Source organism: Leucopleurus acutus (genome assembly GCF_964270905.1).
Source record: "Leucopleurus acutus genome assembly, chromosome: 13".
Classification (NCBI taxonomy): domain Eukaryota; kingdom Metazoa; phylum Chordata; class Mammalia; order Artiodactyla; family Delphinidae; genus Leucopleurus; species Leucopleurus acutus.
The window spans coordinates 65,403,742-65,415,845 of record NC_139155.1 but is presented as its reverse complement, the minus strand read 5'-3'; the positions used below and the strand labels follow the sequence as shown (position 1 = coordinate 65,415,845).

The 12,104-nt window shown below is 44.8% G+C and overlaps 1 protein-coding gene across 2 annotated transcripts in view; it reads left to right on the top strand.

Annotated features, from left to right (window-relative positions):
* Positions 1 to 12,104, top strand: part of SPECC1L (sperm antigen with calponin homology and coiled-coil domains 1 like) — a 120,915-nt gene that overhangs the window by 57,270 nt on the left and 51,541 nt on the right. For both annotated transcript variants that reach the window (XM_082853583.1, XM_082853584.1), the window contains exons 6-9: positions 9 to 82; positions 1,175 to 1,350; positions 5,484 to 5,647; positions 6,911 to 7,002. In XM_082853583.1, the coding sequence (XP_082709709.1) occupies positions 9 to 82; positions 1,175 to 1,350; positions 5,484 to 5,647; positions 6,911 to 7,002 (506 nt within the window). The remainder of the gene's footprint in view (positions 1 to 8; positions 83 to 1,174; positions 1,351 to 5,483; positions 5,648 to 6,910; positions 7,003 to 12,104) is intronic.

Below are 12,104 nucleotides of genomic sequence, written 5' to 3'. Positions count from 1 at the left end.
CTTTTCAGATACAGTTAAAAAACTCCAGGACCAAAAACATGACATGGAAAGAGAAATCAAGACACTCCACAGGCGACTTCGGGTAGGATAAATCTTCACATACTATCTTATTAGAAAGCACAGTTTTCTGAAAGTTGAGCACTTTGGTGTCGTTGACCCCACTCCTTCGTCTGAAGCTTCAGATACTGTTACAATACTGAGCCCACTGGGCTTTGGGCAGAAAGCTACTGCTGTCACTTCAGAGTGGGACTGGTGCTAGATTCTGGTTGCAAGATTGTACTAGTAATTGATGAGTGGTAACTTTAGAAAGAGGGATTTAGGAAGCGAGTGTTATATTTTGGAAAGAAAGTTTATTAGCTCTGGATTATGAAGCGTCCCAAACTAAACTGCTTTTCTTATGAGTTTTCTGTCTTCTGTGGATTTGGTCAGCCTGCCGACGGCAGCAATGCTCTGCTCTGATACAGAGGGTCAGGGAAGCTGGACTCGTAGTTTGGGTTGTGCCTCAGTTGCTCAGGCTGCCTTGGGGTGGTGGGCACTGGGCCCAGTCAGCAGCTGTAGCTCTGGGAGAGGGGCTGCCCTGGGGAGCACGCCCGGCCACGGAGGCTGCGGGAAGCAGCAGGCTGTACAGGTCCTCAGCTCCTCTCTTTGTGTGATTTTTTGTCTGCCTAGATTAAATTCAGTGTTTTTCTTCTGGCTTCCTCTTCCTTTTCCTTTACTTTTGATTTTTTTTTTTCCTGTTAGTTTTTGGTGTCAGGATATTTATAGTTTTTCCCTGTAAAATCTTTCAGTGTGGTTCACACACCATTTATCTACCTTCTAGAGCTTTTCAGAGGTACATTTTGGATGCTGTGTTTATTTTCGTAAGACTAACTTTGATACCTGCCATGAGGAAGGGAGGCTTGACATTATCATTGTTAATACTGAGCACCCTGAGTGCCTGATGCCTCAGTAGGCAGATCAGCTGGAAACTCTTTTCCTCACTAAGAACACATTCACCAAAAATAATTACGTTTTCTGTTAGAAATAGGTAATAGCAATTCTCTGGGATTTAAAAGAAATTAGTCATCATTTGAGATAGTGCATTACAGCAATCTAATCATAAACACATTTTATTGCTTTAAAATAAGTCTTTACTGCTCTCTTTTGGAAATAAAAGTTTAGTTTTTTAATGTAGGAAGAATCAGCAGAATGGCGGCAGTTTCAGGCTGATCTCCAGACAGCGGTGGTCATCGCAAATGACATTAAATCTGAAGCCCAAGAGGAGATTGGTGATCTGAAGCGCCGATTACATGAGGCTCAAGAAAAAAATGAGAAACTCACAAAAGAATTGGAGGAAATAAAGTCACGCAAGTATGTTTTGAGAAACCAGCTCTGTACTTATGTTTCAATAGGGAGCACTTGAGTCATGGTTCTGTGATGTGGTTTTATGGAAAGAACATAGGCTTGACACTGGTGTGATTGAGTTTGGGTCCAGTGGAAGTTACTCACCTTTTCTGGCCTCACTCTGTGACCCCTGTAAAGTAGTGTGGTCTCTGTGGCCTTTCAGAGCTGTTGTCAGTGTCCATAGTCAACAACTCTGGAGGGGTTGGAGTGGCCGCTGGCATGTGGTCCATTGTGGTTCCCGCCAGTCCTCTGTCCCCTGTCCCAGCCCGTTGCTCTTCTTTGGATTGTACTCCTCACGGAGGGCGTGGACCCTGGAGGCAGACAGACTCGGCCCCGTGCAGCTCTGCCTCTGCTGGGTGTGAGGGCTCGCTCAGGCCCTCAGTTTGCTTGTCTCTGCAGTGGACACAGTCCTGCTTGTGTCACAGAGTTGTTGTAGGGCTGAAATGAGACACCCCTGGATGGCGCTCAGGGCCACGGCCAGTGTCCATTAGCAGGTATTTTAGAGACCCGGGTGAAGGATGCAGGCTGATTTCTCTCCACCGCTTGCTTGAGGAGTTGTCTTATGCTTAATACACACAGGTATTTTCCCATTTAACATAGAGCTCTTTGGAAACCCGTAAAAAGTCTTAGATGATGTGCTCTGAGTTCCTAGTGAGATTCTATCTGTGAGCGGGGGAGAGTGGTTTTTGAGATTTTTATTAAGTATCAGTAGAGTTTAAGGTTATTGTGAAGAATTTGATTATTCATTACTTTGAACAATTCTTAAGCAGCCCTAGGTAAAAAATTTAGAAAAATATTTAACAGGCCAACTTGGAAAAGCTGTCTTATTTTATTGTTGCCTAGGTCTAGTGGATGCCCAGTGGGAAGTATTGTTAAACCATTTTTCTTTGGCTTCTTTAATAAGCAGAACACGGAGGAATGAGTTGGAAGATTATTAATTCTCCACTAGTACATTACCCTTCCTCCTTTGTACCACTGAATGAATAGAAATGCTCCATTCGAAAGGTAGCCCAAGTGACTGAAATTCTACTCTGAGAGACTTGTTCCACTGGCTCCCGAGAGCCTGTCAGTGTTTGAGACACATACTTAAAGGATGTGCCCCCAAGAGAAGTAGCATTGTGTAGAGCAGCAGTTCTCAGAGTGAGGTCTACAGACCCAGGGGTCCCCAGGGCCCTTTCAGGGGCTCTTCGAGGTCAAACTGTTTTCATAATAATGGTGGCGTGCTGTTTGCCCTCTTCACTGTGTTGACTTTTTGCACAGATGGTGGACAGCAGTTGTTGATGGATCAAGGCCTTGGCACCAAATTGTACTCGTGGTCATTGTGCTCTTCCCCACCAGCCACTCTCATTTTCAAAATGCAGGTTTCACTTACAGATGTCCTTGGTGTAGCAGTAAATTAGTAATATCACTCTGTCTTGGTCCTTGAGTATATTCTCTTTTTTTTAATATTTCTTTTTGATGTGGACCATTTGTTTTTTGAAAGTCTTTATCAAATTTGTTACAATATTGCTTCTGTTTTATGTTTTGGTTTTTTGGCCGTGAGGCATGTGGGATCTTAACTCCCTGACCAGGGATTGAACCCTCACCCCCTGCATTGGAAGGCGAAATCTTAACCACTGGACTGCCAGGGAAGTCCCCTATTGTATTCTTTTTTTTGGGGGGGGGCTGTGTTGGGTCTTTGTTGCTGCGCGCGGGCTTTCCTCTGGTTGTGGCGAGCAGGGGCTACTGTTCGCTGCGGTGCGCGGGCTTCTCATTGCGGTGGCTTCTCTTGTTGCAGAGCACGGGCTGTAGGCGTGCGGGCTTCAGTAGTTGTGGCACGTGGGCTGTAGAGCGCAGGCTCAGTAGTTGTGGCGCACGGGCTTCGTTGCTCCGCGGCATGTGGGATCTTCCCGGACCAGGGCTCGAACCGGTGTGCCCTGCCTTGGCAGGCGGATTCTTAACCACTGCGCCACCAGGGAATCCCCCCCATTGTATTCTTTTTAAGGTCCTATGAGATGGGTGGGAAGTCGCGTAAGGAGCTGCTGCTGCATCTGCTGCTGTGTGCCCAGGTGTGCAGCAGTCTGGAAGAGAGCACTGTGTGTCACTGTAGTTTGTGCTGTTTTCATTTTTCATGGAGTGAGGATTTTTACTTAAGAATGACTGACACAAGCTATTGGTATTCAGACTTTAGTGTTTGGTGGATATTTCTTGAAAATGATTAAGGGAGCCTGTCACTTCAAGGAAAGCAACTAACAGTGTTTGGTACCCATGATAAAACATGGGCTTTTAAGTGAATGTTAGGGTTTTGGAAAACTTGTATCTGCCATTGCAAGCTCAGCAGCTTCCCATAAAGAGTTTCCTGATGAGATCCCTAGTGATATTAACAAGAGACTTGTAAAGAATAAATTGTTTGTTTGTTTTGCTGTACGCGGGCCTCTCACTGTTGTGGCCTCTCCCGTTGTGGAGCACAGGCTCCGGACGCGCAGGCTCAGCGGTCATGGCTCACGGGCCCAGCCGCTCCGCGGCATGTGGGATCTTCCCGGACCAGGGCACGAACCCGTGTCCCCTGCATCGGCAGGCAGACTCTCAACCACTGCGCCTCCAGGCAAGCCCTAAAGAGTAAATTGTTTAATGACAGGCACCGACACTTGGAAAATCCATGTAACTCTGTGAACCAGTATTTTCCGTATGACCAGGGCATGATGTCAGCCAATCCTGGGTGGGTAAAGAATCCATATGCGTTAAAAGTGCAAGATGGACAGAGTAGGAAAATTTCATTCATTCATATGGTTTCAGGTTCCACATTTTAACTAACTTATAAGTTACTACCACTTATTGTGTTTTAATGTTTATCAAAGAAGAATAGCCATAGTTATGTTTTAATATCATTAAAATATTCTTCCCTGGACTTCCTTGGTGGTGCGGTGGTTAGGAGTCCACCTGCCGATGCAGGAGACACGGGTTTGATCCTTGGTCCGGGAAGATCCCACATGCCGCAACTAAGACCTGGTGTAGCCAAATAAGTAAATAAATTTTTTTTTAAAAAATTAAAAAAAATAAAAACATTGCTATTCTTCTTATTAATTTTTTTGATTTGGAAAACATAGTTGTATTTCATAAAAATATGTTAATTATGTTAATAAGCCCTGAGTTTATTTTTAGATGAGTTAAATATTTAAAATATTTAATATGGTAAATGTCAATCTCTGTAACCCACATAAACAAAAGCTCTTTGGGGTCCTCAGTAGTTTTTAAGAGTGGAAAAGGGCTCTAAGACCAAAAAGTTGGATAATGGCTATTGTACATTCTTTATTAAAACTTCCAAGCATGAGGCATTTTGGCAAAAAAACTCTGTCATAAGAGCCAAATGGCCACCAAAGACAAATTTTCCTACGGACTGGCTTAATTTTTGTACAGTATGAACTGGCTTGTAGTTATATAACACATGCAAACTCTGCAGCTGAAATCTCTTTCCAGATGTAAACGTCAGTGTTTGCTCAGTGAATGAGAGCTTTCCAGAAATGAAGTGGAATTGATTTTTTTAGTTGACTCACACTGAACATGTAGGAGATTCATGTTACCAATACGTGTCCAGGCTTTCCCCCCTCCCCCTTTGTAGAAATTCTATTTGGTGACTATACCATTTTTAAAAAATAATTTAAGAGTATGGGCTTTGATTTCATTTCTTTGTATTTCCACGCCTATGCATGGCATGTTAGATAGAGCAGGTATCAGTTGTCTGCATGTGCTGTGAATTCCCAGACTCACTGTCCTGGGAAGGGCCTTCTTCACAGCACAGAACCTTACAATCCCTAGTTCTGAGCCCACCTCCCATTTTACTGCTAATTGGTTACTGATGTTCTCACCTTACACTTACACAAATGAAAATGGAAACTAATGGTTACTTAACCTAGTTAGGATAACCTGATATAAAAATTTTAGTATCATTTCCTGGAATTCACCAAGCAAATAAGAATATTAGACCAGGTAATTTACTCAGCTCAACTGATACTATTTTCTTGTTTTTAACTGATACTTTTTAATACTTCTCAGTTGGGAAGGGGAAATGTGTATTTTCTAGTATGTATACAAAAATGCCCTGATTTCAGTACTGTTTTCAGGCAAGAGGAGGAGCGTGGCCGGGTGTATAACTACATGAATGCTGTTGAGAGAGACTTGGCAGCCCTGAGGCAGGGGATGGGGCTGAGTAGAAGGTCCTCGACTTCCTCCGAGCCGACCCCTACGGTGAAAACCCTCATCAAGTCGTTCGACAGTGCGTCTCAAGGTAACATCCATCGTGCCCTAGCGGGCGGTCGTGTTCATGTACCACATGTTCTCTGTTCTAGTTGATGTTCTTTACCATCTTACTCTGAGTCTCATCACATTTCATATGATGTTAGTGAGTTAGTCTTCCTGCAAGGTGGATTTTAACAGGAGATTTGGGATCTGTTCAGCCTCAGAGATCTCGGAGTCAGGCTTGGGCCTTACCCCATGCATGTGTGTCTTCTCCATGCCTGAGAACTTCCAGATGTGGGACTTCAGCCCTCTCCCTTGCTCTGAACTCCTCAGGCCCAGTGTATTCAGATGCTACTTAACACTGACACCCAGGTGTCTCCCAGACATCTTCTCACGTCCGAAACCAGATCTTGTCCCTTAACTTCCATCTTTCCCCATGTGAATGGCAGCACCATTCCACACAGTCACGTAAGCCAGAAATCTCGGAATCTTCCTTCTTCCTTCAATCCTCCTTCCTCACCTTGACATTGACCCATTAGCGAGGCCTCTTGGTCTGGCCTCCCGCACCCACACCTGCTCTGCTCTCCATCACTAGGGGCGCACCATCCAGTGCTCATTCAGTGGCCTCCTCTTTATTTTTTAATTTAATTTTTTTTTCTGGCTGCGCCGTGCGGCTTGCGGGGTCTTAGTTCCCTAACCAGGGATTGAATCCGGGCCCCAGCAGCGAAGGTGCTGAGTCCTAACCACTGGACCGCCAGGGAATTCCCAGGATCCTACTTTTGAACAGTTCAGTCTAGAGAGGGAGACTGACATGTGAGCAGACAGTTACACACATTTAATTGCACTAAATGAAGTACGTGTGAAAATCTGTGTGGAGGGAAGTGACGAGCTCCTTAGGAGGAGGTGAGGGAAGATGAGCAGAGCCCGGTGTTCCTTCATTTAATATGCCGCGAACTGCACGCCAGGCTTCTCATCTGATGCAGTTGCAGAAACACTCATCCTGGAGCTTTTGTACTTTGATTTCCTTGGTTTATGGAACACTTAACCACGTAATTAAATAACAAAAGTGAAATGACTGGCATAGTCAGGGTTGGAAATAAACACAAGTAGTCTCAGGAACAGACAGTCCGCCTGACGGCAGGACGGCTGCACGGAGCAGCCGTGAGTGTTGAGGAGGTGAGGTGTCTCCCGTTCCCAGGGGAGCCGCGAGCGCTGGTTCATGGGGTGAACCCTTAAGGAGAGAGCAGTTATGAAAGCTTGTACTGCACCTTGTTGTGTTCATTATTTACTTGTGTGTGTGTTGTTTTTCTAGTCCCCAGCCCTGCTACAGCTGCAATTCCTCGAACGCCTCTGAGTCCAAGTCCCATGAAAACACCCCCTGCGGCAGCCGTCTCCCCCATGCAGGTAAGTGCCTATGACCATGGAGGCTCTGGGGGTCCCAGCTTCTGAAAGCTTGTCCTTTTCAAAGTCACCTACACTATGGCACGGGGGGCAAATGACTGCCTCTTAAGGGATACAGTTGCGATTGTTTTCCTAGGTTGCTGTGAAATTCCCTAGTTAAGATAAATTATGTTAATGTCAAGTATGTTATTCTTCTGAAATCCTCTAATAATAGTGATAGCTAACAACTAGTGAACACTTATTATATGTTCTACACTGTTCCCAATGCTTTATAATGTTAACTCATTTAATCCTCATGACACCTCTATTGGCTATTAGGTATTATTCTTATCCCTAGTTTTCATATCTGGAAACTGAGGCCCAGAATGGCTAAGCAGCTTGCTGAGGGTCATACAATGAAGTGTTCGAGCTGGGATTTGAGCCTGGGTGGCATGACTTCAGACACGATGTTTTTAACCCCTACATTAAGATAACTTTCTAAGTAGAATATACAGTCAACCCTCGAACAACGGGGGGTTAGGGGCACTTACCCTCTGCGTAGGTAGAAATCCACTTATAATGTATGGTCAGCCCTCTGTGTCTGCGCTTCCACGTCTGCGGATTCCCAGCTGCGAGTTGTGTAGTACCTCGAGTATTTACTATTGAAAAAACACACATGTAGGTTGACCTGCACAGTTCAAACCCGTGTTGCTTAAGGGTCAGCTGTATAGTTGGCATGTCTCATCCCCTGCTGCACTGCAGATCACCCAAAACTTTGTGGCTTAAAACAGCAATTTTACTATTTTTCTTATTTCTCTGGCTTTGCCTGGGCTCACCCCTGCAGCTGCACTTAGCTGGAGGGTGGGCTGGGCTTGGGCTCAGCAGGGTGGCTGGGCCGCCCTCTCCACGTGGTCTTCCTCTCAGGCTCCTTCATGGCCTGGTGTCTCAGGCTCCAAGAGACTAGAAGCAGGAGTTAGCAAAGCCCTTTAAGACCTGGCTGGGGACCTGGACTGTGTCACTTCCATCCCATTATTTTGGTCTGAGCAAGTTGTAGGCCAGCCCAGATTCAGAGTCAGAGTGGGAGGGGTCTGCACAGGCGTGAATCCAGAGCAGTGTGGCTCTTTCTGGGCCACTTTGTAGCAGGCTGGCCCAGGGGCATTGCTGACTCATCATGAACAAGTGTCTCAGGTGCCCTTCTTGCCACTGTGGGAGTGCAGACCAGAAGCAGGGCAGGTGGCATGACTGTCGAGCTCAGGAGGCCCTCTCACTATGCCCTTGCTGTGAGCCACTTTGGGGACAGTAGCTGAGGTGGAGTTTCTCCACGTAGGTGCGAGTAGCCTAAAACCCAGTCCCCTGTGATCTAGGGTAGCCTTGGCTGCACCTCTTCCCTAAAAGATTGGGTTTGAGAACATTTTGTCTGAGCAGAGACTTTTGTAGGTGTTAACTACTGGCTGTGTATTTTGTGAGTGAACTTTTTAACCTTTTCCTTTGTAAAGTTTAGGGTAGAAGTGCTCTCCCTCTGCATTTGTAATGTTGCAAGTTGTGGCTTTGCATTTATGTTTATGTAGAAGATGTTATACTCTTAATTTGAAAGGAAGGCAAAGGGAATTCCATATTCTGTCTATAATGAGCTTTTTATATACTCGATTAATCAAACTTTCTAAAGACATGAAGAGGGACTTCCCTGCTGGCGCAGTGGTTAGAATCCGCCTGTCAATGCAGGGGACACAGCTTCGATGCCTGGTCTGGGAAGATCCTACATGCCGTGGAGCACCTAAGCACGTGAGCCACAACTACTGAGCCCATGTGCCACAAGTACGGAAGCCCACTTACCTAGAGCCCATACTCCTCAACAAGAGAAGCCACCACAGTGAGAAGCCCATGCACCGCAACGAAGAGTAGCCCCTGCTCGACGCAGCTAGAGAAAGCCCACACACAGCAATGAAGACCCAACGCAGCCTAATTAATTAATTAATTAATTAATTAATTTAAAAAAATAGGGACTTCCCTGGTGGTGCAGTGGATAAGGCTCCACGCTCCCAGTGCAGGGGGCCCGGGTTCAATCCCTGGTCAGGGAACTAGATACCACATGCATGTTGCAACTAAGGAGCCTGCCTGCCGCAACTAAGACCCGGCACAACCAAATAAATAAATAAATATTTAATAAAAGAAAGAAAAACAGAATCAAAAATAACATTTAAAAAAAAGTTGAAGATATAAATGAAAGCAGATGAAGGTGCAAGATATAAGGTGAAGTTTCTCTAAATAGTGTTTGTCAGTTGAAATTTAATGTTCATGGCGTCACTCTGTAAACTTTTGTAAAGATAAGAGGTAAAAAATATCATTTCTCTAACTTGGAAAAAAACTAGTAATTATAAGCCACATTCAGTAGCTTTTTAGTACTTGATTAGTTAGCACAGTGCTTCTCAAACCTAATTGCGCACAGAAGTCATGTGGAATTTTTAAACACGTAGATTCCCAGGCTTCATCCCAGTGAACAAGAATCCCTGGGGAATGGGGCCTAAGATTAGGATTGTTAGTTTTTCAAAACTCCCTGAGTGGGAATTCCACTTCTGGCTGTGAGGGAGTCAAGGGCTGGATCATTCTGCCACCACAGACTGCTATAAGGCTGGACAAAATGTAGGAAGCAGTTACATTCATACGTGGTAGGACAGGTGGTGCAGGACTGAAATCTTTGGAGAAAAGTTAAGAAAGCTGAGCCTTACTGTGGCCCACGCTTTTCCAGATGGTGAGCAGGGAGGATGAACCCACATGGAGCAGGGAAGGGAATGCCAGCTGGATCCGAGGAGACACAGATCAATGTACAGGGAGAACAAGGGCTGGGATTTGGGGGCAGGGTGCCTGGGAGGAGAGAGCCACGCAGAAAAGGTCTAGAGCTCTGCATAGGCCTCCCTTTGAGTCCTTGCTGAGTGCCAGTCTGCACATGTGTAGACATGGGTTGAACCCCGCAAGGCTGAGCAAGAACGATTTTGCAGCAAAGATCAGTTACCGGGAATCTGGCAGACAGATGCTTCCCATAGTTTACACAGAGCAGGGATCATTTGAGTTCCTACTGGCCACCGTGGAAAAACCTCTTTGAATACTTGGAGCATTCATTAGAGACCTCAGTGACCACTCTGTGAAGTGGAGCTAAATAGCCCTAGAGTAAACACTATTCTAGATCTGCCCTAAATGACCTTAAAAACAACCTCAGAAGGTCCAAGGAGATCCATTAGTAACAGGATAGGCAGTCTCTGAACTGCTTACCAGTGATCCATGCCTCCTGCGGCTGTGCTCTTGTGTCATCTGCTCCTTCTGAGGGTTGGCTGGGCTTCGTGACTTGCTTCTCATGAACAGAATGTGGCAAAAGTGATGAGCTGTCCCTTACAAGATAAGGTGGTGAGAAAACTCACTTCTGTCTGAGGACTTCTCTTGCTATCTCCTAGATTCAGTCACTCCAGTGAACAATTGGAAATTGAAATACTTAGCGATACATTGAATAAAATATTGTGCAAGACCTTGTAGTGAAAACTATAAAATAATGCTGAGAGAAGTTAAAGGCGTAATAAATGGGAAGATACATCATGTTCATGCGTTGGAAGACTCAGTCTTGTTAGGATCTTGCAATTCTCCTTCACATCGAGCTGTAGATTCAACTCATCCAACTTAGAATCCCAGCATGCTGTTTTGTAGAAATTGATAGTATAATTTAAAATTTATGTGGAAATTTATAAGACCCTGAATGTCCAAAGCATCTGGGGGGGAAAAAAGGAACAAATTTGGAGGACTTCCACTACTTGATGTTAGCACGTAGAGTAATCAAGACAGTGTGGTTCTGACATAAGTTTAGATCAGTAGAATAGGTAGAGAATCCAGAAATAGGTCAGCTGATTTTCAACAAAGGTGCCAGGGTAATTCAGTGGGAGAGGGATAATCTTTTCAACAGGATTCCAGAACAACTAGATATCCATATGGAAAAAAAAAGAAAAAAAAATACCTTTACCTCATGGCATTCATAAAAATTGAAATTGACTATAGACTTAAATGTAAAAGCTAAAACTACAGAACTTCTACATGAAAACATTAGAGAAAGTCTTCGTGACCTTCGACAAGGCAAAAATTTACTTAGGACACACAAAAAAATGAACTATAAAAGAAAATTAATAGCTTGGGCATCAAAATTTAAAACTTCTCTGAAAGATATTAAGAACATGACAGACAAGACTGGGGAGAATATATTTGCAATTTATTTATCTGTCAAAATCTTGTATTCAGAGAAGACTCGTTTGTCATCTTGGTTCAAGACAACCCAATAAATAACGGACAAAAGAGTTTGAAAGTCCCTTCCCAAGAGAAGATACACAAATGGCCAATAAACACATGAGAAGTTGCTCAACATCGTAGTCATCAGGGAAATGCAAGTTAAATCCATTATGATATCTCAGTACGCACCTTCGGGATGGCTAAAATGAAGACTGCCAGTGTCGAGTGTTGGTGAGGGTGTGGGGAGGCTGGCCCTCTCACATGTTGCTGCTGGGACTATGGAATGAGTAGTCAGAATTCAGCTGGATAAAAAAGGGCTGGGAGAGCTGAGGAAAGAAGCATGAGAACAAGCCCAGAGCTGGTGAACAGCGTGTCCTTGTGGACAGGAGTGAGTAGTTGGTGGTGTTGGGGCATCACACAGAGGTGGCGGGAGGTGGCTCAGGAGAGCCGAGAGGGTTCAAGTATTTGGTAGGTACGTGTATGTATGAGACCGGAGGGGAGGAGGCCGGTGACCAAGCTGGTGCTGAGTTAAGGTGCCAGGTTGTGCCTGGCAGCAGTGCTGGAAACTTAGTGAGGAGGTGACAGAGTGAGATCCATTTGGTACTGGGGCATGAATGGCCAATCCAAGTACTAAAGGAGCACATCCGGATTTTGCTGATTGGTGAGTGGGGGGCATGTGGGATCTTTCTGTGTTCATTTTAAAATAGTATACTGATCACATTATATGCCTCTGGGAGTGTGTGTGTTTTTTTCAGTCTTACTGTAATAGTGTGGAAGGAATTATGCAAATTCGTAACTAAATATTTACTCTCTGCAACATTTACTCTGTGAAACCCAGCTCTGATTTAACCTAATATGGACAC